We start from the raw sequence: 25936 nt of genomic DNA, 5'->3' as shown, positions 1-25936 counted from the left end.
CTCTTGTGATGTTTCCCTCTCTTTCTGTCAGTCTCACACTGTGAGTAAAACCTCTGGTAATGTGTTTTGTACTTGAACTGACCACAAACTAATCGTCACCACCACCCTCACCTGGCTGTATGGCTTCATGTGTACGCAGCACTTGCATGAATGTTATTGTGATAAACTGTCTATACATAGCCATCCTTACACATCAGAACTACTTTGAATGTGTGTGTGTGTGTGTGGAAGTACAGTATGTGTGTATATCTCTGTGTTTGAGCGTCTCTAATTGAGCTATGTTGTCAGATACACACACACTTGCTTGCACACACACAAAGCCACACCTGGGGCAGCTGTAAAGACCAGAAGGCTGGCACTGAATCATGTGAAATGTTTTTAATACAACTTTCTTTCTTTTTTTTTTTTATTGTCCTGACCTGGATGAGCAGAAGATCGCCCAAGAGAGGGAGAAGTTTGCAGACGAGGACAGCATATTTTACGCACTAGGAGAATGTGGCCTCATCTCCTTTTCTGACTATATCTTCCTTACCACTGTGCTGTCCAGTAAGTACATCGTTGAACTGTACAGTCTTCCCAGAGATCTATCGGTTGTTGTGACCCATCCTATTCAATCCTGCATCCTTAAAGTCTTCCACACTGATCATAAATCAAATTCCAAGACAATCTCTTCTGTGTCTTCTGTCTGCTTTCTTACTGCATCAGTTCAAACAGAGAAACTTTCCAATATGATATTATTAGGCAGGTTACGAAGCTGGCTGTCCGTTCAGTATTATATCCAGTTCTGTCAAAGTTAATAATGTGAGTCTACCAAGCTAGCGGCCTTTGAGATGTTGTGTTTCACAGAATGAGTTTATTTTAGCAGGACCTGTTGGTTGACACATGGAGCACATATCACATGTCGCATTAATGCCTTTTTTTCTGAATATGTCAGAGTTCATGATAATAAAAATGAAGCTCTGACTCCTTCCTCTCTGATGACTAGTAAACTTCTCTCTTAGCTCGACCATTCATCATAATCCATTCATATGGTCAAAATCTCTGGGGAAGTTTTCAAGGACAAGTCATTTTTAAGCAGACAGGACAGGATGCTTTATGGTTGGTTTCAATCCATTTAACACGGCCACAAAAATAGTACAGAGGACATATTTTGCCTAACAGATGCACATTGGTTCAAGCCTCATAGTGCCACATATTTACTGCTTTCATGCAGTCTGAACCCTGTGATAGATAAGAAAAGATGAAGCTTCAATATTCCTGTTAGTGCAGTTGGGTTGTTGAAGCATCACAATTTATAGTAGTTAACTGTACAGTGAAAATGTGAAGCATTGAAAGGAACTCAACAAATCGAGGTTATATCATATATGAGTGTAAATATTAATGTTTAGGCTCTGTATTTTATTTATGTCGTCATTATTGTCACAGTCTACAAATTACAGCCCTTGTACACATAATCCCACAAAACAACAAAGAATAGGATAGGTCACTGTCCAAAACTGGCATTAGTAGGTAGAAACTGTAGATTTTATGGGTTAAGATAATAAAGCAAAGAGAATAAATACAGAGTATTTGTAATGAGAGAATAAACCAAAAACCTTAATTATAATAGTATAATGAATTTGTAAGTGAGTGAGTGAGAATATCTGTTTGAGATGGAAATATGTGTTGCAGTATTAAATAAACAATGTGCAGAATGAGCATTGCAGTCACATTTTCTACAGAGGGCTATCCAACCATTTGCAGTGTTTTTCTTGCTCTGTCATCATTAGACTGTGGGTGTTCACACTTTGAACTGAGCCTTGTTATCATGCTGCACTAAAAACAGATTTCACTTATTTTGGTCGTGTGGTCAGTGAAGTGGGTGTTGTAGCAGATGTTTAGAAAATAGAAAAACAGTGGAGGTATACATTTAAATATAACTGATTCTAATTTAATATTCCAGATCAGCTCATATAGGCAGTGGTCTCTTCTAGCAGCTCCCCTGTTTACTGAGGGGTGGGGTCGATTGTGTAGAATTCACTGTGCAGTCTGAAGAGCATCTTCAGGGCATCAAAATGGCCCCACGTTGCACCACTGGGGGTGAGATGAAGGCTGAAGATGCTGAACAGTTGATGTGTAATGACCGAGTCAGTGTTGAACTCTTTGGCTGTCCTCTGGGTTGATCCAGTTTGATTTGTTGTTTTCACATTGTGTTGCAGTAATTTGAGAATGTGTTTGTGCGTGTGTGTGTGTGTGTGTGTGTGTGTGTGTGTGTGTGTGTGTGTGTGTGTGTGTGTGTGTGTGTGTGTGTGTGTGTGTGTGTGTGTGTGTGTGTGTGTGTGTGTGTGTGTGTGTGTGTGTGTGTGTGTGTGTGTGTGTGTGTGTGTGTGTGTGTCCTGTGGTATCCAGCTCCCCAGAGGAATTTTGAAATTGCTTTCAAGATGTTTGATCTCAACGGCGATGGAGAGGTGGACCTGGAGGAGTTTGAACAGGTTAGCCACTCATCTTGAATACAGCTGTCACACACCAACTCAAGGAGACACAAGGTTAAAACGGCAAGCCCACACATTTAGACTGTGCTTTAATGTCTACAGTAGCCGAGGGTTGCATTACAGTAACCAGTAACACACAGTGACAGCCAATAACGGTAGGTCCCTGCATTGCTGTGCACCGCTGTGACATTTCCGTAAAGGGAAAAGGGATGAGCGGAATAAGTGCTGTGCTGCAGTTTGTGATACATTGCTCAATCTACCACTGGATCTGAAAGGGGTTTTTGATATAGAGCACAGTATAATTATGATAGAGGTTTTTAAAGTTACACCTCTATCTAAGAGAATAAGTGGAAGTCCTTTTTGAATTTAACTGCTTTGAAATGGGAAGAAACCAAACCAAGAAATTGCTCTTTATTTAAATCAAGCTAATCTTACACAACCCTCTTTTTATTATGGGGATTTGTCTGATTAAAGAATTTTTTAAAACAATTTCTGTGAGGCTTAATGGATTTATATACTCCAGAAAGTAAATTGTCACAACTACTAAAACATATCAACTACCTTTTATCCGGTCTGACATGTGACCCCCTACATCCCTAGGTTCAGAGCATCATACGTTCCCAGACCAGCATGGGCATGCGACACCGTGACCGCTCCACCACAGGAAACACCCTGAAGACAGCCGGCTGCAGCTCTGCTCTCACAACCTACTTCTTTGGAGAAGACCTGAAGGGAAAACTCACCATCGGCAGTTTCCTGGAGTTTCAGAGGAAACTACAGCACGATGTGCTCAAACTAGAGGTAATGAGAGAGGAAAGTGAATGAATGGATAGAGTGTTATACTGAGAATATTCATCTACTGGTTTACTGTACTATTGTGTACAGTTAGTAGATGGCTAGTAATGAATTCATTTTAATGTAATTGCTTCGCTGTAATCTTAAATCTTAGTCCCCTCTGCACCTGTTCAGGGACCACACATGAAAATTAACAGCTTACTAACTCAGAGGAAGTGAATCTTGCTGTCTTGCTCCCTCAGAGGAGGGAGTGACAGGTGAGCGTGATACACTATACAAAAGAAGGGCTGAGGATGACAAATACACTGTGTGCATTTCTGTCAGCACTGGTCACTGTCACGCTCTCAAAGCTGTGACACTGAAGTAATAAAAGCCATATTCTAACTCCTCTCTCTGCAGTACCAGCAACTGATCAGTGTTCTTGAACATATGGTTACTCTTTTAATTAGCGTGGGTAGTGCCTAACTCATACACTGAACCGTAATGGGCGCCGTCATCTGAAGCGCCAGGAATAGGACTTGAGTTGGAGCATCTGCCAGAGAGAAAGCACTATCTGTCAGGTCTTAATGATACCACAATGTTCAGAGAGTGCAATCATAATGCCACAAATAAGGTGGGCACTGTCTTAACACGAGGCATCTTATGCGTTTGCCCTCTTTCTTTGATTGCGGAGGCTGCAGCTTACCTTGTGCCATATTTTACCAGCCGTAGGTGTGAATTCTGTAGTAGAGCTGAAATAGCAATCTGAATTCAGGGCATAATATGTAGGTGATTATCTTTACCAAAGCTATGTGTCATGCACAACAACAAAGAGGTCATGATAACTAGAAACTTCACCTTACAAAAGGTAGCTCCTCCAGGGGTCTATGAATGGTCAGGTCACCCCTGAAATTTTCACTCCAGGCTTATTGTGGCTTAGTCATGAGCTGCCTCTCGCAAGTGCAGCAAATTAACATTTTGAGAGGTCGGCACGTTCAGAGAGAGAGGAAGGGAGGGAGCCGTGTGGCTGTCAAACAGCCTCAGATATAAATCTAATGGATTGACCTGACACAACCAAGGCCAACTGCTGTGAAGCCATGCTTCATTGGAACATTGTAAAAAAAAAAAATAAATAAATAAATAAATAATTGCACATGTAGATTTAATGTTACGAATGCCAGCTCCACATATGATTCAGCTTGAAGCCTGACGCCAGTATTTACTGTTTCCCATCTCACCATGTTCCCCTCCTCCTCCTGTTCATTTGTTTGTCCCTCTGCATAGCACTCAATCTTCATGACTCTCTCTTCCCCCTCCTCCAGTTTGAGAGGAATGATCCTGTGGACGGCAGAATCACTGAGAGACAGTTTGGAGGTATGTTGCTGGCCTACAGTGGTGTCCAGTCTCGTAAACTCAAGCAGATGCAGAAGGGACTGACGAAGATGTTTAAGGATGCACAGGTAGATAAATCTCATACTTGCACATAACTCTGAGATAAGTGATTGGTACTCTGTGTTATATATGGTGCTAGATGTGGTTGTGTGAGTGTTTTATCTAATTGGCTACATGCGAGGATGCATGACAGACGGTGTGTGTGTGCGCCTGAGGGAAAAGGAGATTTTGCTGGGACATTGGGAGCGTGTGAGAGAGACGGGATGAGAGGTAATACATCATTGGGATAGGACACCACATTCAGGGCCTGAAGTTATCCACCTCATCGACATTCACTCTCTCCAACTCCTCTACCTTCCACTGTCTCTGTTTGTGGTGACCAATTACAGAGCAGCCAGTGCTCAGCAGAAGGCCATAAGTTAGTCCTCTGTGTGAGCTTCTCTATAAGCTCTTTCTCAGTCACTGCGTCCCCTGCATCACACTCTGTTTGTTTCAGGCTTTATCCTCCTCCTCGTTTGCTTTTTTATTAATCAGCTACTCCTTATTCAGCTTAGTTTACTTTGTATCGCCATGCAAGGTTTCTAACACAAGACGTTTACCTTTCCTTCACCCAGCCATTCTTTCACCAATCACAGCCACATTACTTTAAGCAGTAAAATGGCTCTACTGGGACACACCAAACAGGAAAATGTAGAGGGCTTTGAGCCAAATTCACTATAGGCCTATCCCTTTCCTGTTTTCAGTGCTTAGCATGAACTTGGGTTCTGTTTCATTGTAATGAGCCCCATCAGTCAATTGACTGAAGTTACACCCATGCATATTGTATCTTCAAAGGAGCTGCAGCAAAAAACATCACGTTCCTGCTTTTTTTTTTTTTTTTCATTTGAAGTTAAGCATCACATAGTAGCATGTTGGTATACATTAAAGCACCACATATGTCACATTGAGCTATGATAAGGCAAATGTGATGGTTAAACGCAGTAATAAGCAGGTGGAAAAAAAGAGAAAGGAGGGATGCTGCTGTTCCTCGCAGGCATGAGAAAAAGATGAGGGTGCTGCCAGACTTGTGGCTCTCTAAGGAATTAAACTGCAGTAAGCATCTCTCTCTTTCTCTCTCTCTCTTCCTCTTTCTCATTTTAACCTCTCTTTTGCCATCCCGCTGTCAATGTCTCAGTGTTGGCATAACCTGTAATGTAAATGAGGGAAGTGTTATTTACTGCCTAAGACCAGCTGCTTGCTTTTCTTTACAAATGAGCTCATCAGCATTGTGACAGCTGTGTGTCTATGTGTATATGTGCATGTGTGTCTAAGATCGTCTGTTCCACTGTTCGTCCATGGCTAACGGCTCATCCATTTGTGTCGGCAGCTTCTGCCCACTTCTTCTTGTCATTTGGTTCACACTGCTGAGCTGCTCCAAATATGGCATTGTGCAGTTGCTTTTCTTGTCATTATAATATGTAGTTGATTTTTCACAGTGCTGGCTCGAACAAGACTACAGGAATGATTTGTGCCTGACTTGTCACTGGGTTTCTCACTCAGATTTTTTTTTTTTACATTTTTGCCCATCTTTTGCAGGGCATCACATTTGAAGAGGTGGAGAATTTCTTTACTTTCCTAAAGAACGTGAATGACGTGGACACAGCCCTGAGTTTCTACCACATGGCTGGAGCCTCCATAGATAAAGGTACACCCAAATTCACCCTTTTCCGCTGACATTCTCTCTTTCCTGCTATTTAATTACTCCTCTTTAGACTTGACTGTTGTCACTTTCATCCTCTGTGTCTCAGAGCTGTTAACACTCCAGCCACCCTGATCCGCCTCCCACATCTCTTTAAGCCTGGCTTTGCTCCCATTGGTAGCTCAGCCATTCGTCATCTGTTTCTCCATCCTTCCATTTGTCCACCACTTCTTCCCTCAGGCCTGTAGGAAGAGCACACGCTTAAATCCATTGACCACGAACATGCACATATGACAGATCACTTCCTACTTGACAGTGCATACTACTGATGCTCACTGACTGGTTGGGACTGAGCTTACCCGTCATTACATGTTTACTCTTTCCCTCCTGAACCTAAGAAGGGTGACTATCAACTGTGAGCTGGTGACTGGACGTTTAACCAACACGTCCAATGTAAAGCAATACGTTAAAATTTAAATTCTAAAGATTTTAGTCCTGGATGATTTGGCAACACCTGTAATTACTGTGGTAACAGTATAGTCAATGAGCAGCTACTTTGTCAGAAATGAGCAACTGCGATCAGATTTTATTCACACAAAAGCAGGACACTGTGAAAAGTTGGTTACCTTGCTCCTCATCTAACAGCTCACTGTGGCTGCTCCTTCTTGTTCCAACACTCCTTTGCAAAAATGAAAAGTGGATCCACTGTCAAAAGATTTTTAAAAAAAAAAAGAAAGAAAATGATTTTCATTTTGTTTTGTAGATGCATTTCTGAAAAATGATCACTATCAGCTCTAACCGTGTGACAGATCAATCCCGTGGCTTCTTCACACTCTTTATTTTGCGAGTTGAACACTTTAAATGTGAAGCAGCTGCAGTTGGATGTTCTGTTCTCTGCCGCTAACAATGAAAACTGCTCCATTAAGAGGTAATTGCTGAATGTAAATACATTGTATGGCTGTTGTAGAAAAATGCTGACCATTGATAGCATCATAAATGGGGTTTAAGTTGATAAAAAGGAATACTACTTTAAATATCAGAGAGTTGACTGTGGGTCATAGTCTTTATTCTCTCTCCTGAAGAATGTGTCTATAATGATTATTCAAGAAGACCAATTACTAATTGTCAACTCAGTCATTAAATTAGTCTTATTTCCTTTATCTTCCTCAACACATTCATTTTTACTGAATTCATTTGTCCTTCAGATCCTAACAATGGAAGTCAATTTAATGTGAGAGCAGCACAGGCGAAGAGGACCTGTGACTTTTATAATATGGCAATTATAAGTTGCTGTTTCCTTCATTTACTGCAGTGATTCAGCCCTTCAGTATGTTTCCACATGTTTTCTGTCAGCACATCCATTAGTTCTGATTCACAGATGAAGCAGCTGCTGCTTTAAGGGAGTGCAGGGTCTACCCTGAGGTGCTTCTTTCCAGTGTATGGTTTCGGCTGCATGTCTACACAGTAACAAGCCGTGTCTCAGTTTGTGTGTGTTCGTGTCAGTATATTTGTGTGTTGTGGATGGATATTGAAAACATCAGGTTGCTGTGGGTTCATAGAAAGCTTCCAGGCATGCCTCTGTAAATTGTCTCCATCCTTCTATTGTCTGTGCACTGTAGCCTTCGCTCTACTCCTACAGACTAAATGATCTCTTGTATTTCTTTCTTCTCTTTTCTTTGTGTCCCCTTTTCCTTTCTCTCATCTCTGTCATCTCACGGTCAAATCAGATGATTTGTGTGTTATCTGGAGCAGCACATTCTTTCTTAAATGTAGAAAAGAAGCCAACTAATGAGATATATATACATATATATTTGTCAGACATTATTCATTTCATCCTATTTCTCATAGTCCTCTGTTGCCTTTGAAGTCTGTTAATCAATAATTCTGGTTGAGACTAAGGAGTTTTTCATCTTTTTGTCATGTATATGTTTTACTGAAATGACCCTGAGGCTTTTTCTCTCCCCAGACCATGTCTTCATTTCTCTTTTTTTTACTCTGTACATCTCCATTCCCTCCCACCCTCTATTTTTTTTTCATTCCCTTCATTCAGTCTCATTCTCTGCTGGATGTTCTGACACATCTACTCCTCCTCCTCTCAGCCCCTTCATTCTCTGTCTCGTGTCTGTCAGAGAGTCGCCCTGGTGAATGGGAGCCTTGCCTGCTATCGATCCAAAGCAGTTCACACTCACGCACAGTCTCCTCCACATGGGTCATTTATGAGCTGGCTCTTATGAGTTTGTGTGCACTTGCACTCTCTTTCACAAATGGTGACTCTCTCTGTCTGTGGTTCCCTCTTTCTCTGTCTCCTAGTTACCATGAAGCAGGTGGCTCGCACCGTGGCCAAGGTTGAGCTGTCGGACCATGTGTGCGATGTGGTGTTCGCTCTGTTCGACTGTGATGGTAAGAAGCCGATATGTTCATCATATCTCTCCAACTGCCCCCTGCCAAATAATGCCCCCGCTGACAGATGGAAATCATCAATGAATCCCCTTACTTACTCCTTCTCTGTTATTTCATCACCTCCCCTTGTCCATCACCCTCTACTCTCCCACTTCTCTCCCCCTGTCTATCTTCCTTAGGGAACGGAGAGCTTAGTAATAAGGAGTTCATAGCCATTATGAAGCAGCGGCTGATGCGTGGGCTGGAGAAACCCAAGGACATGGGCTTCACTCGGCTGGTGCGTGCCATGTGGAAGTGTGCCCAGGATACCGCCTGGGACTTCGCCACACCAAAGACATAATGGAGACAGGAGACGACGTGTGAGTGAGACAGTAAGACGGCGTGTGAATAAAGCAACAACACATCCAAGCATCATCAGCATTCACCTTCAATAGAACTTAAATGGACAATTAATGCAATGAACTCATTAGGACTGCAGCTCAGTGGGGCATCATCGATCATTAACACATGTCGCTGTAGTTCAAGTTATCAGTACAGTGACTGAAGCATGCTGACACAGCGCTGTGTGTCCTGAAAGGCTTCTCTAGTGTGCCTTTCCAAGGCATTGTGAGCGTTTGTATATTTTCAAATATACAATCAAACTTGAGTGTATGTGTATTTGTGCCATATATTCTATAGAGGAATGCAGTGTCAACGCTAAAAGTGGCACTTTTATATCTGCATTTAACATGTTTTACTGCAAAAGGCAAGACAAGAAGTGGAATCGATCTAATTTGACCTTCAGCTGCATTAATGCCTCAGTATGTCCTCTCTACACTGATGGCAGACCCTTAATTATTTCTTTGGTGGGACAGAAAGCAGAGGTCTATAATCTTGTTAGTACCTCTTCATTCAGTCCACTAGCTCTAACTGCAACTTATATTTTCTTTTTTCTTTTTTTTTTTTTGGCACGTAGAAGATCAATGATGTTTGTCTTGCTCCACAATGTACTGTTCAAAGTGTGTATTCTTCCAATTATTATTCCTCACTGAAACACTTTATATAAGATTGATGGTAAAAGAAATGCTCTATTAAAGATGTTTTAATAATGTAAAACTGATTAAGCTTTATTTCTAAACTACTGTTCTGCTCGACTTGCAAGTTGGATTGTTGTCCTGCCATGTTCTCATTTTCACACAGTGTCTCTGAGAAAAAGTGGAGTGGAGGATTAGCTAGACTAATCTGTGGGGCACGAAGGAAGTCATCTGTCATGTGTAATGAAATGTGGTGTTAACATTTTTAGGCAAAAATGCATGGCTGATTGTATGCAGTGGCTTTCAGTGCGTGCCAGAAGAAAATATGGTAATGTGTGTGTGTGTGTGTGTGTGTGTGTGTGTGTGTGTGTGTTGTGTGTGTGTGTGTGTGTGTGTGTGTGTGTGTGTGTGCGCGCGCAAGAGCAGTCAGCAGTTTTATCTAATTGAAATGGACAGGATGGGCAGTCCCCGGCCTCTGCTGCCCATTAAAAGATTGTCCTGCAGCCCCTTTGCACACACTGTGCTGCATTGGCCTGAAACAAGCTGGCTTGCTCTCTCGCTCACATTGTAGCTGACAGATGGAAGTGGTACTCAGGAGTGATTGCTGGGCAGAGATTAGGTTGGAAACCCTCTCATCAGTATTCCTTACCTGAGTTCTTTCAAAACACTTCCTTTCAAACAGAAACCTGCTGTCCAGTGAAAACCATATATCTCCAAAATGTCAACTTTTCATGAGCTAATTTTTTTCAGCTTTGTGAAAATTAATTATTTAACTAATCCAATGGGATCATTTTCTGAACCCATTATTATTCATAAAACCCACCTATTTTAGAGATACATAGTTTTCTTTGAAAACACCAGTTACTCATTCTCATGACCTTTTATCTGTTGTACAGCCTTCCCCAGCAGCAGTTCCTCAACTATTACTAGTTATTTTCATGGACCATTAATCTGTTGATTGTTAATTAACTGCTAAATTAACAAGTCAATGCAATGTTAGAAAAAAATGTAAAATGCCCATTATATTTTCCCACAGCTGAAGGTGATGTCAGCCCAGCAGCCAAAGAAATTAATTTTTGTATATATTTAATAATACTATAAAACAGAAGAGCAGCTGATGGGAAATCTTTGCCTCATAATTGATAAGTTATAACAGTCATTTAACAAAAATTAGTTGATTACCTAAAAAAAAAATGTAATTTTCTGTTCAGTCCCGTTATTGAACTAACCTTTTTCAGCACTAATAACAAATCAAAACACTTTTACTCTGCTTTCCAAAGCTCAGTGAAAGCTCCTGTGGCCCGTAGTGATTTTATAGACAGCAGCATGCAGCCAAGCAGCATTGCCTCCAAAGGCATCAAGACTCTGAAAAATTGCCCAGTAACAGCTCTGCAGTGGCTGTACAGCGTGGCCTCCTCCTCAGCAGGTCAGCCATGTAAACCCCAAGCAAGCACGCTCTGTCAGGTTTCCCTGCTTGTTGAGCACTGGAGCTACGCTCAGTGGTTAACTGTTGTCAGACCTGGGCGGGAGCCTGTATTTGGAGTGGCTGCAGACCTCCCTCCTAAGTCAACACCTCTTTATGTGTAGGCACAGATATGTACACATTTGCTCAGTGTGTATACACATTAACTTTATGGACAGTACATGTGCTGTTCTTCTGGTGTGCATAGGAATTAAGCTTTTGCCTCACACTGAATGGAGCGAGTGTATGCTTCATTAAGCCATATGTCATGTGCCATCTGTCATGTATTATAATGCAAAAATAATAACCCTCTATTTTTACATATATATGTGCAATAATAAGAAACAGAGTCCACCGAGGCCTGTTTAAAAGGAGTTTGGGGGGGGGAATCATTTTCTGGTACAATAATCAAACGTAGCGCTACAGTCACTACCACCAGTTTTTATTGCCGACATGGAGAGACAACCACCTTTCTTTGGTTTATAAAAGCAGGGAGTGACAGGAGCTGTTAAAATCATCTCAAACTGTGTTGAATATGTTCTGAGACATCCAGCATTCAGTATCTCTGAGGCATACCTGGTGTCATCGATGCAACTGTGAAATGAAATGTGTTTACCAAATGAGAATGTAAAGCTGACAACAAATACGAGATAAAGGGGTTAGTTAAAGGGGCCCTCCGCCCATATTACACGAGTATCATTTACTTGGTCAGTACTACCCGGTCAATTAAAATAGCTGTATAATGTCTATGGTTTTGAAGCCTGAGAAAATAACCCTGATAATGTCATGGTGATATCATCAGGGTTATATCTGGTTTGGCTTGGCTATTTGGGGAATGCACGGTGTAGGCTCTGCTGCATTGTTGGAATTGGTGAAATATCACTTTAAAAAGAGCAGCCCTCTACCGTTACCACTCCACCTGTACATTCCTCACAAGCCTTGCTTCTCCTTTGTTTATTGTGAAACAGAACATCGATCATGTCTACCAGTGTTCAGTGCAGGGAACAAGCAGCAGGGCTGGGCAGACTGTAAGGTCTGGACATAGCAACCCTCCTCAAAACTGTCCCATGGCATCAGGTAATAAGGAGACAGTTCATATGCCGTTTCCCATTCAACAACTGAAAGTCAGGACTGGAGCAGAGATACCTGACTGCCATCTAGTGGCTTTGTTGAGGCAGTCAAGTTGATTTTCTGGTTGAGTGCATGACCATTGTTTTCAGTTCCACAAATAAATGCTGCTGCCATATGAATTTTACATGTTTTCCAGGGGCATTACTTAATAACATAGCTAATAACTGCAGGCATGTATATCTGAAACAAAGCAGCTTGTAATTTTTAGATGCCTACAAGACTGGACTTCCATCCCATTTCAGTCAACATGAGTGAACACAGCTCTGGGAGGAGCTCTGCCTGCTCTAACTGAAGACAAAATAAAGAGCCAGTGTCAATTTGAAGGAAGGAAAAGAATAAAAAAAATAAAATCAACAACATTTAATCTGTTAGGTCTTTAATTATAGCTACAGGAATTGGTAATAAAAAAATGACAAGTTTATTCCATAAATTCAAACAATTGAAACAATCATGGCTCCATTATGTTTATGAATAATTAACTCGAACAAAACAGGGAGGGGCTGACAGGGGCGTCATAACATCAGAAGAAGTTTCTAAGCAAAATGGCTTGAGAATAGCATGGGAAGAAACAGCTGAGGTCCTAAAGTTTGAAATGGAATAAAACTTAATAAATACGTAGTATAAAACTCAGTTGTACTCACTAAGTGTTTTTGTGTAATGTTAAGAGAAAAAGCCCAAGCACACACCCTCCCCACATTTAAATGTAGCCACATAAAAATTAACAAAAAACTAAACAGACTTCAAGAATCCAATCCAATTAGCCTTTTTAAACACAGAGGAGCCTGATGGGATGGCTGGCTGTCACTCATAGATAAAAGAAAAAAAATGATTTTACCGAAAACTGACAGGACATTTGTCATTTGAGAGTAAAGTACAGGTCAACAAAGTGAAAACAAGAAAAAAAGGGGGCCCAACACACACATTGGCTTTTTACCATTCACAGGTGGCCTGCAGCCACCTAGTGGCTATAAGTATAATAATGTCACATGGATGTCAACCAGTACAGTCTGAAGTCACAGCTGGGTACATCTCTCTCCTGCTGCCACAGAGATCAAACGAACAGTGTCCATTACAAACTAAGGGCAGCTAACTAAATTGAAGTGCCAGCTCAGCTCTACAGGTCACATTCTTCTGTCAGTGTGCTGCAGCTGCTTGGTGGTGATAACAGAGGGACTGGATACAGGGGGAAGAAGCAGACAACTGGTAGTCCTGATCACGCATGTACAGTACAGTTCAGGTGAAGGTGACCGAGGTGAGGGGGTGCTCAGTCACTGTCAAACTTAATGGAGTTAACTGTGGTGGAGATGGCGCCGCCGCGGTAGCTCCCCCTCTTCTTCTTCGTCTTTTCGTGACGGAATGACTTGCCTTTTGTGAACCTGAGTACATCGTTAGCTTTCTCACCCCAGTCTCCTCTGGCTCCAGACTGGAATCGCAAAGACAAATGAGCGTGAGGGGGAGTTATTTGGTCATCTTAATATGCAATGCTGCTGCAAGGATGTTTACTGAACTCACCTTTGCATCAAACGAGTTGTCTGCAAGACGAGGATCCACATCTACATCTTCCTCTCTTATTCTACGGAAGGGTATGTTGGAGGACTGAAAGACAAATTATTTCCCATGAAGAAAACAAGCTTTTCTCCAGCTGACATCAGCTTGACAAGAGTTATTTTAGAAAACCGTCCATTTGCTGGCAAATCACACTTAAGACTGAGTACCAGTCACTAACAGGTCTTACCTTCTTATTGGCTTTAGGGAAAGTCTGAGGTGTGGTTGTTGCTTTCTTGTTTTTGGGTGTTGTGACCTCTGTCTCTTCCTCTTCACTTTCTGATGATTCATCATCTCTTTTTCTCTTTCCTTTGGTACCTGCATGAATCAGAGGAAATTAGAGGAGATCAGTTGTGAACCAGTGAAACCAACAAGTGTTCCATAAACTGAAGATGCATGAAATTACACAGCATTTAGAAGGCCAATAAATGCAGGGTAAAAAGCAATGACCTTTCTTGTATTGGCTTCTTGAGTGAGCCGTTTGCCCATAAATACATTTTTTCCCTGTTAAATGGCCACATTGTGTTCAGTATTTGCTTGAGACGTACCGTTTGTTACAGGGGTGGTGGGTGCTGTGGCTGCTTTGCGCGGTGGTTCCTCCTCGTCGGATGAACTGTCTGAGGAACTGCTGCTGCTCTCTTTAGCTTTAGCTACTGGAGTTGTCTTTGCTGTTGCAGCAGGTTTTTGTGCTTTCACCTTTGTGTCTTCCTCCTCCTCAGAACTACTGTCACTGGACGAGGACTCCTCTGGCTTTGCTGGGGCCTTGGCTGCTGCACTGGCTGTCTTGTGTGTTGCTGCCTTGCCGTTGGTGACTGCAGGCTTAGCAGGGGTGGACTTGGTCTCCGTCTCAGAATCAGAGCTATCTGATGAGTCAGAGCTGCTCTCAGCCTTCTTTGTTGGAGCAGCAGCCGCCTTCGTGGGTGCAGGCTTGGGTGCTGGTGCTGCCTTCTTCGGTTCTTCCTCATCACTGGAGCTGTCGTCACTGGTGTCTGCAGGAGCCTTGGCGGCAGCGGCAGGCTTCTTCGCTGCTGCTTTTGCTGGAGTTTGTTTCTTGACCGCAGGTTTGGTGGCCTCATTCTCCGAGTCTGAGCTGTCACTGTCAGAGTCTGAGCTGCTCTCTGCCGCTGCAGCACGCTTGGCTGCAGGAGTAGCAGGCTTTGAGGCTGGGGTTGCTGGCTTAGCTGCTACAGGTTTAGCCGCTGCAGGTTTAGCCTTGACTGGTTCTTCATCTTCAGAAGAGGAATCAGAGTCTGAGCTGCTCTCTGCCGCTGCAGCCGCCTTGGCTGCAGGAGTAGCAGGCTTTGAGGCTGGGGTTGCTGGTTTAGCCGCTGCAGGTTTAGCCTTGACTGGTTTTTCATCTTCAGAAGAGGAGTCAGAGTCTGAGCTGCTCTCTGCTGCAGCAGCAGGCTTGGCTGCAGGAGTAGCAGGCTTTGAAGCCGGGGTAGCAGGTTTAGTTCCTGCGGGCTTGGCCTTAGCTGGTTCCTCGTCATCAGAAGAGTCAGAGTCTGAGCTGCTCTCTGCTGCTGCAGGAGGCTTTGCGACAGGGGTAGCAGGCTTTGAAGACGTGGCTGGTTTGGCTGCTGTCTTGGCTTTCACTGGATCTTTCTCATCCTCAGAGGAATCCTCACTATCAGAGCTGCTCTCTGCTTTCTTGGCTGGGGGCTTGGAGGCAGCAGCAGGTTTGGGTGGGGCTGCAGTTTTAGTGGCAGGTTTTGCTGGAGCCTCATCTTCAGAGCTGCTATCTGAATCTGAGATGAAAGAAAAACTGTTTTGAACATTTTTCAGATAAACACAAATGTGTGCAGCAAAGCAGGGGTGGAAGTAGAAATATTTATGTCATAACTGACAGTTCTCATGATGGATTATAAATGATCAATTCTAGCCTTGATCTAGCAAAACAGGTAAAGAGATTCACAAAATGAAGCAAACATAAGGTATTGTAGAAATGTATCATTCTTAAAGGACTACTGAGCTCACATGTACTTTTGGCGTCTCTTACCGGAGGATGAGGACTCGTCTTTTTTAGCTGGGGTAGTCTTGGCAGGTGCGGGTTTGGCTGTAGGCTTCTTTGCTGCAGGCTTCTTTGCTGCAGGCTTCTTTACTGCCGTCTCCTCCTCATCTGAACTGGAATCCTCCTCTGAGGAGTCTTCTTTAGCAGGTGTGGCTTTGGCTGCAATAGGTTTGACTGGGGCAGCTTTAGCAGGGGTCACCTTCGCTGCAGGTTTCTTCACCTCCTCTTCATCTTCCGAACTCGATGAGTCTGAGTCTGAGTCGTCCTTTTTAGCAGGTGCAGCTTTGGCTGCAGCAGGTTTGACTGGGGCAGCTTTAGCTGGGGTGACTTTGGCTGCGGGCTTCTTTGCCTCCTCTTCATCGGAGCTTGAATCTAGAGAAATCAAGAAAAATGTTTGTCACACGTTCTGCATTAGTTCACACCAAGTAAAAAAATGACTGACTTGAATCATGCTCATTACCTGAGCTCTCAGAGCTGGACTCCTGCTTCTTTGCAGAAGGTTTGGCCACAACAGGTTTGGCAGCATTGGTCTTAACCAGTGCAGGTTTTGCTGTGAAGGATTACAGTCCTGTTAGATATGCCACTGACCACACTGATAATTAAAACTGAGAAAGGGGAGCACCTCTTACCAACTACTTTCTTTTCTTCTTCCTCATCACTGCTGTCATCACTGCTATCTGAAGAGTCGCTGTCTTTGGCCTTGCTGGCTGCCGGTGCAGCTGGTGCTTTCTGGATTGAAGCAGGAGGTGGGACTGCACTGTACGCTCCTAACAAGACAGAGAAAGTGGATCAGTATCATGATATATAACACAGAGCCACAGTACAATTATTCAATATTTTAACCTAAGATCATCCCAGTTTGGACCAGGTGATCAGCTCGTGATATAATTCTGTCTTCAGGTATGACGCACATGATGGACGGTCAGGGCCATGGATGAGAGGGATGGAAACAGGCATAGGCAAGAATGAACAAGTGCTGGTGAGCAGGGATTATGATGCATCAACATCATAATCATGGGCGCCAAGAAGGTGATAGCAAATATCAATTATATTTTTGCAGTGCACAGCAAAAAAAAAAAAAAAAAAACAGATAGAAAGAAAGAAACCTGGACCGTTTTTCAGTGGGGAGAAGGATGACAGACTCAAAATAAATATAAATCAAAAGGTTCCCTGGTGTTCACCAGTATCATCTCAAGGCATTGTTGGGTTGTTATTGCTTAATGTGTGCAAGCCATTGAGCATGGATATTGACATTCAGCAAGGTTAAAAAAATAAATAAATAAAATAAAAAAAAAACACACACCTGCTTTGGGTTTTTTGCTGGGAGGAGCCTCATCTTCAGAAGAGTCTTCCTCACTGCTTGATTCAGCAGCAGCAGCCTTTACTGGGGCAGGTTTGACTGGAGCCTATCAGGACACATGACATAAGCAGTTAAGTCTGATGTACACATTTACCTACAACAATCAGTATTTGATTGAGCATGGTCGGAAATATTCTAAACTCTGAAATGAAAATCAAAACCATGTTATGATATGGCAAGATTCTTTAACAAACCTTAGCTGGTTCTTCATCTTCAGAATCTGAGGAACTATCTTCAGAACTGCTCTCCTGCTTTTTCTGACCTGCACCTTTGGTAGGAGCAGCTGGTTTGGGTGTTGTGACCGCACCTGCCTTGGGTTCTATTAATCACAGTTAAATAAAGGAAATTAGATTTAAAAAAAATACATATTTTTTGCTTATTTTTAGTTCACAATTATGCATTACCACAGTATTAATGACATCTGGCAATAAACTCACTTGGTGCAGGGGCTTTAGTGGGCTGCTCATCCTCAGAGTCAGATTCTTCACTGCTAGAGCTGCTGTCTTTCTTCCTTGCAGCAGGAGCAGCAGCAGCAACTGGCTTTACAGGAGCCTACAAGAAGAAACAATTTATATGAAAGTAAAAGCCTCACTTGCTTAAACCTTGCAGCACTGGCTAGATGTGAGTTGCATCTTTAATTTGAAAGTTTTCTCTTACCTTTGCAGGAGCCTTCTCCTCCTCAGAGTCACTGGAGTCTTCACTGCTGCTGGATGCAGCTTTAGCAGCTGCTGCAGCTTTAGCAGGCACCACCTTGGCTGCTAAAACAAATATAAAGAAATTGAGTATGATACCGCTGTAGAAGATTTCTGAATGGCACATCACTGACAGAATTCAACCTGCCATGTCAAATCTCTTGGTCAAGTACATTGCTCTTACCTGCAGGGGCTGCCTTAGTTGGTTTTGCAGAAGCTTCTTCATCCTCGCTGCTTGACTCTTCGCTGCTGGAGCTCTCTGTAGTGGTTTTTGCTTTCTTTGCCGATGGACCGTTGCTAGCTTCACCCTTATTGGGAAGTGCTTTTCGTTTCTTGGACTCAGGAGATCTAGGAAGACCCATAGTGATAGTGAGATTCATTGCTAAAATGGGGATTCATGTGTCATTTGTAATATGAGAAAAAGCTTATAATTTAGTTAAAATATAACTAGTCCTTTCCTCAAGCTGAACAGAAGACAGATTGTACTGAGGCCAGCTAAAATGGGATACTGGGATAGCAGCCATGGTGATTGTATAAATGTGTGTTTTCACGGGGAAAATGCACATTAAGCAGCATCATTATAATTGTCCTAATGCTGGTCGAGTGGCTAGTTTAAACTGTTGTCCATGGGTCAGGTGTTAATTTAGCCATTAAAGTACATTTTAATTGAATTTCATTTCATAAATGTAAGTCTGATAAGCCAACAGTTAGCCATGACCAGTTCAGACAGAGACTAGCCAATCTATATAAATGTTCGATGTTAATGTTGTTAATGACAATGTTAATTGACTGCATTTGATAGGAAAACAACGACACCCACAGCTGGCTTGGCCATGTTTTCCAGGTTTATCGATATTGGTGTAAACTAAACAAATTTTAGCATTGAAAGAATAGCTAAAAAGACAATAAGCAACTCACTTAACCCAGAAGTTGAAGATGTTGACGAGGTTTTCTTCGTTTTCATCCTGTGGAGTCTGCAGAGAAAACACACGAAGCAATAACTTAGCCAATCACCTCCAATTTGTAAAGTTTGTGCAGTTAAACACTAAGTTTCCAATTCCCTACAAAGCAGTACATTGTATCATGTCCCTTCACCATCTATTAGATGAAAACAGCAATTAGTTAATTAGTGTTAAACAGGTGGCAGCTGATATACAGCTTGCGCGTGAGCCTCTACACGTGCTGACTTCTCCGGCAACATGTTCTCTGCACGTAGCTGTAGGTTCGCTCCTCATGCGGTCTATCTGGACAACTTCCACTCGAAGCACCTGGAGACAAGACAGCGCATCCTGGTTGTCAACCACACAACAAAAAGAGTCGCTTACCACTTTAGTCTGTTTCAGAAACTGCTGCGCCGCCTTAGTGAACTTATTATCCCGCAGAAATGTATATACGCATTTGTACAGATCACTCGGCACCGAATTCTGCGCCGCCATCTTCACCACGCTTCTTCTGGAAGGGAAGAAAGTGCCCGGAACCCGGCGCGTAATGACGACGTCGTGACACTCTTCGCCAAGTAGATGGTTCACCCCATTGAAAAAATCCGTCCCACTTTTTGAGCAGAATTCAAAGAATAATTTAAATTCACCCACAGTTAATTGCTAAAGAATTGCCCAAAAGCAGCAAATTACTCCAAATATTGTCTCTAAAATATAAATAATAAAAAAAACTAAATGATGATTCGTAGTTATAAAAATTATAGCTCTGGATTTAAAAAAGATATTTAGATCCGGTGGTATCAGGGAATAGAAGTAGAGTGAGGCCTCTTTAGCTAGCTAGATTCCCTTTAATGTTTAAAAAATACGCTTTCAAATGAAAATTTGTTGGCTTATCAAATCGGTATGGGAATATAGTTAGTAAACTTGGCGTTTTAATGGTTAAACGCCCAATTGTATGCAATGTTCCTCTTATTCTTCATATTTTGTTAGGCATGTCGTTGTCAATAAAGGCGCATGCTTTATACGTCATCACCAAAGACCTTTCCTGTCCCTCGTGTCATAATATGGTCGTCTTTGGAGTGATCTATCGGGCAATGACACGGACCTAAAGCCAGCTGAGTTTAAAGTGTGATTCGAGGAGTTCTTCGGTGAAGCCATGCCTCGCTACGAGCTGGCCCTAATCTTGAAGACAATGCAGCGGCCGGAGACGGCGGCTGCGCTCCGGCGCACAGTGGAGACCTTGATGGAGCGGGGCGCAGTGGTCAGGGACCTGGAGAACTTGGGAGAGAGACTGTTGCCCTACAAGATGACCAAGCACAGCGAGAAGCACAGCCGAGGGGCTTACTTTGTAGTCGATTTTTACGCAGCCCCCGACATCCTCTCAGGCTTGCTCAATCATCTGCACCGCGATGTGGACGTGGTGAGGCCTACTGTGCTGAAGAAGGACGCCCAGGTTCCCAGCACTAACTGCTGCGGTCCCCAACAGTGACTGAATGTAAGGGATTACAGGGATGGATAATATGCATCACTAGGCTACTAACCATGTATCTGGTGACTTAAACAAACGGCTAGTGTATGAGCAGGAGTGACGGTTTCATCTACACGTGTGCACAAGTCACCAAAATGTTAGGATTGTTTTGTTTACTCGTGTATGTCCAATGAATGGATAGCTGCAGTATTCAATCAAAAAGCTCAAACAAGTCATAGTATTTCTGTAGCTGTGAAATCCAAGGTTTTGCTGGATTAGAAAACCGCATATCCTGCCTCATACTGTGATGTTCTGTCTTGTATGTGAAAATCAGTTTGGGCTTAAAGCCTGTGAAACATGCCACTGCTCACAAGTACTTTTGGGAGACAATAAGTAAAGTGTTTATACTGACGTAAGTATCCCTGAGACATCACGAACATGTATAACAATGTAAGATTCAAAGGTGTTGTCCTCTTGTAGTTAACAAAGATGAATACTCCTCTATAGAAATGGAAATCCAAGAGCTTATATATCAATTATGTTGGATATATAACATTCTAATTTCACCACAAATGCTAGAAATATTTATTTCTTGATCAGTTCCAACTTGCCTGATCATCACCCTGGGAAATGTAGTAGAGCCAGACCAATATGTTGGTGTGGCAGATGTTGCTCTCTTCTTTGGTTTATCACATACATGTCAGTAGAGGTTGATTAACAAAAAAAAAAAGAAATGTTGCCATTACACACTTTGTCCACCAGAGTGCACTGACAAGTTTATATTTCATTTGTTGAATTTCATGCTCAGTATGGATCCTCATCGTGATTCTTTAATAACAAACAACTTAAGTGGATCTTTATCATCAATTTTGATGCTGTGTGTTTATGACAAAAAACTAACAGCTGACTTCATTGAATGTGTTCATGGAGTCAGTGTCCTTTCCCTTCTGTTTATGGAGATCTTGCTGTGCTGACTGCTGTAACTGAACCCTATGTAATGGTTGTTCCCTTTGTTTTACAGGTTTCCGCAGCTCACATCCAGAAGATGTACAGTGTGATGCTCCCGTCTTTGACCTTTTCCATAGTTTTTGGCCTGCATTGGGGTCTAATGTTATAATAAAGTACTTTTTTCTAGCTTAGTTGCAAGTTTTTTTTCACCTTCCTGTTCAAACATTTTAGACATTGTGCTACACATGATGTTTAGTGATGTGATGGCAATATCAGTTTTCATTCCCCTAGAGGTGGTTTATGTAGCTCTGAAACTACATTGTCATGATAATTTGAATTATATTAGCAACTGAATACGAAATTATGAATTTTAATCACTACTGAAATATTTAGTAGTGATTAAAATTTGAATTAAAACGAAATACCACTTTATGTATAGCACTGAAACATTTACTTTGAAAACCCTCTTCCTGAATTCATCTGGTCTGAATTTCACTTTGTGAAATTATCAATAGTCAATTTCAAACTGCAATTTGAAAAACTTTATTTCCAGTCCATATTTTAGGGGCCTCAAATTCAGATAGAAAATGCATGTGTCTAATATTATTATAAAGCTATCCAGCCCTGATCACTGCTTGTTTGTTTGCTTAGGTGGGTTGTCCTCACCTTATCAAATTAAACAGCCCTGCATGATTTTAAGAGATCAAGGTCACCATGTTTTTCAGAGACTTTCTCAGGCTGGTTGAATTTCATTAGTTGGCTGGGATGTGTGTTTTGTAAGTCCACCTGTGCTTTGTCATGCTTTATCCAGACACACAGTAATCACCACACCATGCATTTCTGGACTTGAAACAATATAAGCAATTTTCAATAAATTGGTAGAAATTTTTACCCTTAAATATGATTAAATACATTTTTGTCCACCTAAATGTTTGTGGAACATGCAGAAAAAATGTCTACTTTCACATCCAGAAGACATAAAAAAAAAAAAGCATTCATATTCATATGATTCATGTTTCTGGCCACTATTTACTTCTTTTTGCTATGGTCTGGTGTCTTGTGAAAAATGGCTGTCTCCATATCCAAACTTGGATGGATTATTTAATACAGTATTTATCTATCTTTAAGCAATACAACATCATCTTTACTGTGGAGGTTATTTTCTTCTTTCCTGTCTTTCAGTAAATCGGAAAATACAAGTCTGAGCATAAAGAATATATTCAGATGATTAGTAACTGTAATTTAATTAAGATTTTTTTCTCAGTAACTGTGACAGATTACAATCACATTTTTTTTGTAATTTGATTATATAATCCCGTTACATGCAGTATGTTACTCCACACTGCTTATGCCCCCATCATTCTTAATACACAAGTTTGGTGAAATCAGGAGACTTTAATTTGCAAAGAAATTGAATATAGTTGTCAGATATGTGTAGTGGAGTAAAAAGTATAATATTTCTTTCTGAATTGCAGTGGAGTAGAAGAATAAAGTAACATAAAGATCAAGAAAAGTACAAGTATCAATTTGGTACTTGAATAAATGTAGACTATTTGATTACTTTCTAACACTGATCCAGAGTTCACTTTAACATATGAACACATTGGCTGCTTCACTTTCATATTCGCATTATTATGAATCATTCACATTATTATTACCACATTATGTACATATCATGTACCTGAATTTCCCCTAGAGGATAAATAAAGTATATATCTATCTACCTGTTATTAGGTTATATTGTCTATCATTGAATGAAAGCAGTTTAAATGATACATAACCTTCGCCACAAGATGTCGCCAGCCTTTTTGATTACGTCACTTTTGTAAACGCTAAAACCCCGAGAAGTATTGTTACTCCTCGCCGGGTGCGGTGGCGCGCACCTGTAATCCAAGTCACTGGGAGGCTGAGGCTGGCGGATCGTTTGAGCTCAGGAGTTCTGACCTGCAGCGGACTATGCCGATCGGGTGTCCGCACTAAGTTCGGTATCGATATGGTGCTCCTGGGGAAGCCCGGGACCACCAGGTCGCCTAAGGAGGGGTGCACCGGCCCAGGTCGGAAACGAAGCAGGTCAAAGCCCCCGTGCCGCTCAGTAGTGGGATCGCGCCCGTGAATAGACGCTGTAGTGCAGCCTGAGTAATACAGCGGGACACAGTCTTTATACTCATCAACAAACAACTGGGACAACACATGCGCTCAAACAGCATGTCTTATACGCTACAACAGTCCTGTCATTGTTTCTTTATCGTCTTATTTCAGTGGGAAACCAGTGGTGTTTTTTGGTCCTACACCGCCTCCACCTGGAGCAGAGGCGCAATGACCATCAATAACACCAGTCAATGAGGTTTATGATACTTACACACCACTACATTTAATTTCTACTATTAACTCTGCCATTAATTTATACCGACATCTGCTACTAGTTGACGATCAAAGCTTTACAAAGAAACTAAGGCATATGATCAGTAAAAAATACGATTCATTATTATAAAAGAAACTACACAAAAGCCCTATAAAGTGTTTAAAATGACCTTTACTTAAATCATCCAGATCATAATAATCTACTGTGTGTGTGTGTGTGTGTGTGTGTGTGTGTGTGTGTGTGTGTGTGTGTGTAGAGCAAATGAAATACTATTCCATTAAATAATCGAATCTAAAATAGTGTAGTTAATTTTGCTTCCAAATTTAAAATGCGTTATCCAAACTGAATTTGAATCTCTAACTTTTTCATGCCTTCACCAGTGTCTCCCACCTGCTCCTCGTGCCCCGTCCGCTCAATTTCATTGGTCAGCGCAGCCATCTTTCTGCTGTCGTTGGTCCGATGACCTGTCACTCAGTCGTTTTGTCGGGGTCATTTCAGTCCATCTGACAGCTGTATTCAGGTCATATTCGGTACCTGAAAGTGAGACCAGAATCATGGCGGGACGTCTCCTTCTCCGAACTTGTACAACAACATTGCGGCTGAGGAACAATGTGGTGCCTAGGCCGCTACAGCGTGCCATGGCCTCAGAAGGAGGTAGGACTCCTGTTTATTTATTACCGAAGAAATTATGAGTTTACACTGTGAAGTAAGACCGCAGACTACTGTAGAAGCGCAACTGTCACTGGTCACAAGTGTGCGTTAAGTTGAGGGGGCTGGATTGGGAGTCTGTCAGTATTATTTTTAGTTTATTGCGCAGTTTGGTATCTAAAACGCTGTATCATGAATAGTCACTTGCTACCAGCGTTCTTTCAGTTAATAGTGTTTAATGTAGAGGATAAATAACATTGACTTTTGACACGTAATCTTTATTCGCAGTGATGAAATATCTTGTTTGTGATCACTTTATTTTCTGGGAGAATGATATTTACTTGTAAATGTGTTCCACCTAAATGTGTGTTTGAAAGTGTTTGAATCAAATAATGAAGGTCATTTGGTCTTTAACTCGCGGAAAGGCCTTTGATAGACCCACCTCCTTTGGCAGGCGTCTGTTGGTTTGATGCCAGTACCGATAGGGCACAGAGGCAGGTTGGTGTGGGAGGCGTCCACTGCCGACGTGCAGTTTCATTGGCATTCAAGTACACGGACAGTCCTACTGTAAAGTGCACAGAGCACACCTTGCCAGATTACTCTGAGGGTGGTTTATAATTTAAGACGAATTTGTTTTAATGAAAACCTCTGCCATATATTTTTTCAGGGATACCAACAGATGAGGAACAGGCCACTGGACTGGAGCGCCGAGTCCTGATGTCCTTCAAAGAGGGAAAGGTATAGACAACTATTCACTCAAGTGCTGGCTTTAAACCTCACATGTACTAATTTTCTTTTACTTAACATTACAGGACCCCTACAGTATATTGGAGCCCAAATACTATAGTGGCACAAAGGAAGACCCTCAGATTGTGCCATGCACTCTAGACAAGAGGCTGGTGGGCTGTCTTTGTACGTGATGTATATTAAACACTTATCTCATTTTTTTCTTGAATGTGTACATTACAAACCAGGTTACTCATAATTCAATTATCTGCAGGTGAGGAAGACAACACTGCTATAGTGTGGTTCTGGCTTCATGAGGGAGGTTCCCAGCGCTGTCCTTCCTGTGGTACCCACTATAAGTTGGCCCACTTCGAATTGCCACATTGAAACTAAATTCAAGTTCTGTATGATTGGGACAGCTCAGAAAACTGTATTTGCCTCCCTCGTGCCCGTATACTGCAATGTGTGCATATCATTCAGCATGTACAGTTTATCATTAAAATGTAAACCTGAACCAAATTGTCTGGACAGAACTCTGTTGTTGTTTTTAATTGAGGAACAGATCCTCATCCGTCATGTTCTGACAAAGGACAAGAAAAAATATTAAAGCTAAAGTGAGCTGTGTTAAGTGGAAGAACAATCGCTGATAGGTCGAACAGTGAAACACTGGAAATGACAGAATTTCAGTCATAGCCATAGTACACCAAAATTCTGACTTGGCCTATAAACTGGAGAGGACACATCAACTTAAAATTGTCTTCCAATCCTTTAAGTTGTGATATTGCACTGCAACTAAAAAGTAAGTTAAATTTATCATGTTAAAATTACTACCAAAGGCATGATGCTACAATAAATGATCAAACGTCACTGCAAATAAACCAATGCTCTAGAAGGCAGTAAATAAAAATGACTTAAAC

General features: G+C 41.8%; 4 protein-coding genes across 9 annotated transcripts in view; 3 read left to right on the top strand and 1 right to left on the bottom strand.

Moving 5' to 3' along the window:
* Window positions 1-9810, top strand: part of micu1 (mitochondrial calcium uptake 1) — a 29679-nt gene extending 19869 nt beyond the window's left edge. For all 5 annotated transcript variants that reach the window (XM_056395249.1, XM_056395247.1, XM_056395250.1 and 2 more), the window contains 7 exons: window positions 432-546; window positions 2389-2471; window positions 3072-3272; window positions 4568-4705; window positions 6213-6321; window positions 8626-8715; window positions 8895-9810. In XM_056395249.1, coding sequence (XP_056251224.1) covers window positions 432-546; window positions 2389-2471; window positions 3072-3272; window positions 4568-4705; window positions 6213-6321; window positions 8626-8715; window positions 8895-9055 — 897 coding nt within the window. In that variant the 3' untranslated portion in view covers window positions 9056-9810. The remainder of the gene's footprint in view (window positions 1-431; window positions 547-2388; window positions 2472-3071; window positions 3273-4567; window positions 4706-6212; window positions 6322-8625; window positions 8716-8894) is intronic.
* Window positions 9811-12680: 2870 nt separating this feature from the next.
* Window positions 12681-19401, bottom strand: nolc1 (nucleolar and coiled-body phosphoprotein 1). Of its 2 annotated transcripts, none has more exons than XM_056396082.1 (14): window positions 19255-19401; window positions 18848-18903; window positions 18114-18277; window positions 17895-17995; window positions 17675-17789; window positions 17432-17556; window positions 17181-17283; window positions 16507-16644; window positions 16338-16427; window positions 15866-16249; window positions 14415-15614; window positions 14057-14184; window positions 13834-13917; window positions 12681-13744 (listed from the first exon to the last, which is right to left on the bottom strand). In XM_056396082.1, exons 1-14 carry the CDS (start codon window positions 19363-19365, stop codon window positions 13586-13588), a joined length of 2958 nt encoding a protein of 985 aa, XP_056252057.1. In that variant the 5' UTR covers window positions 19366-19401; the 3' UTR covers window positions 12681-13585. The 2 variants fall into 2 exon arrangements, with proteins under 2 accessions (XP_056252057.1, XP_056252058.1); XM_056396083.1 differs by having other exon boundaries at window positions 17895-17992.
* A 490-nt stretch (window positions 19402-19891) lies between these two features.
* Window positions 19892-21469, top strand: mrps6 (mitochondrial ribosomal protein S6). Its single transcript, XM_056396389.1, has 2 exons — window positions 19892-20362; window positions 21357-21469. Exon 1 carries the CDS (start codon window positions 20024-20026, stop codon window positions 20354-20356), a length of 333 nt encoding a protein of 110 aa, XP_056252364.1. The 5' UTR covers window positions 19892-20023; the 3' UTR covers window positions 20357-20362; window positions 21357-21469.
* A 2671-nt stretch (window positions 21470-24140) lies between these two features.
* Window positions 24141-25538, top strand: LOC130181534 (cytochrome c oxidase subunit 5B, mitochondrial). Its single transcript, XM_056395799.1, has 4 exons — window positions 24141-24299; window positions 24961-25031; window positions 25106-25205; window positions 25294-25538. The coding sequence occupies exons 1-4, from the start codon at window positions 24200-24202 to the stop codon at window positions 25404-25406; spliced, it is 384 nt and encodes a 127-aa protein (XP_056251774.1). The 5' UTR covers window positions 24141-24199; the 3' UTR covers window positions 25407-25538.
* Window positions 25539-25936: the final 398 nt, after the last annotated feature.

The sequence above is a fragment of the Seriola aureovittata genome, chromosome 14 (genome assembly GCF_021018895.1).
Source record: "Seriola aureovittata isolate HTS-2021-v1 ecotype China chromosome 14, ASM2101889v1, whole genome shotgun sequence".
NCBI lineage: Eukaryota > Metazoa > Chordata > Actinopteri > Carangiformes > Carangidae > Seriola > Seriola aureovittata.
Note: the sequence above shows the minus strand (reverse complement) of the source record. Positions and strands in the feature narration are given on the sequence as shown.

What these genes read in the sequence shown, in the direction of transcription:
- nolc1 (XM_056396082.1), bottom strand. Translation starts at nt 19,365, where the DNA reads ATGGCGGCGCAGAATTCGGTGCCGAGTGATCTGTACAAATGCGTATAT. An exon ending in CAGCAAAAAACCCAAAGCAG is followed by an intron (nt 16,645 to 17,180) that starts GTGTGTGTTTTT and finishes CTGTCTTGTTAG; the next exon opens with GAGCGTACAGTGCAGTCCCA. An exon ending in CACCACCCCTGTAACAAACG is followed by an intron (nt 14,185 to 14,414) that starts GTACGTCTCAAG and finishes TGATTCATGCAG; the next exon opens with GTACCAAAGGAAAGAGAAAA.
- mrps6 (XM_056396389.1), top strand. Translation starts at nt 20,024, where the DNA reads ATGCCTCGCTACGAGCTGGCCCTAATCTTGAAGACAATGCAGCGGCCG.
- LOC130181534 (XM_056395799.1), top strand. Translation starts at nt 24,200, where the DNA reads ATGGCGGGACGTCTCCTTCTCCGAACTTGTACAACAACATTGCGGCTG. An exon ending in TGTCCTTCAAAGAGGGAAAG is followed by an intron (nt 25,032 to 25,105) that starts GTATAGACAACT and finishes TTAACATTACAG; the next exon opens with GACCCCTACAGTATATTGGA. An exon ending in GAGGCTGGTGGGCTGTCTTT is followed by an intron (nt 25,206 to 25,293) that starts GTACGTGATGTA and finishes AATTATCTGCAG; the next exon opens with GTGAGGAAGACAACACTGCT.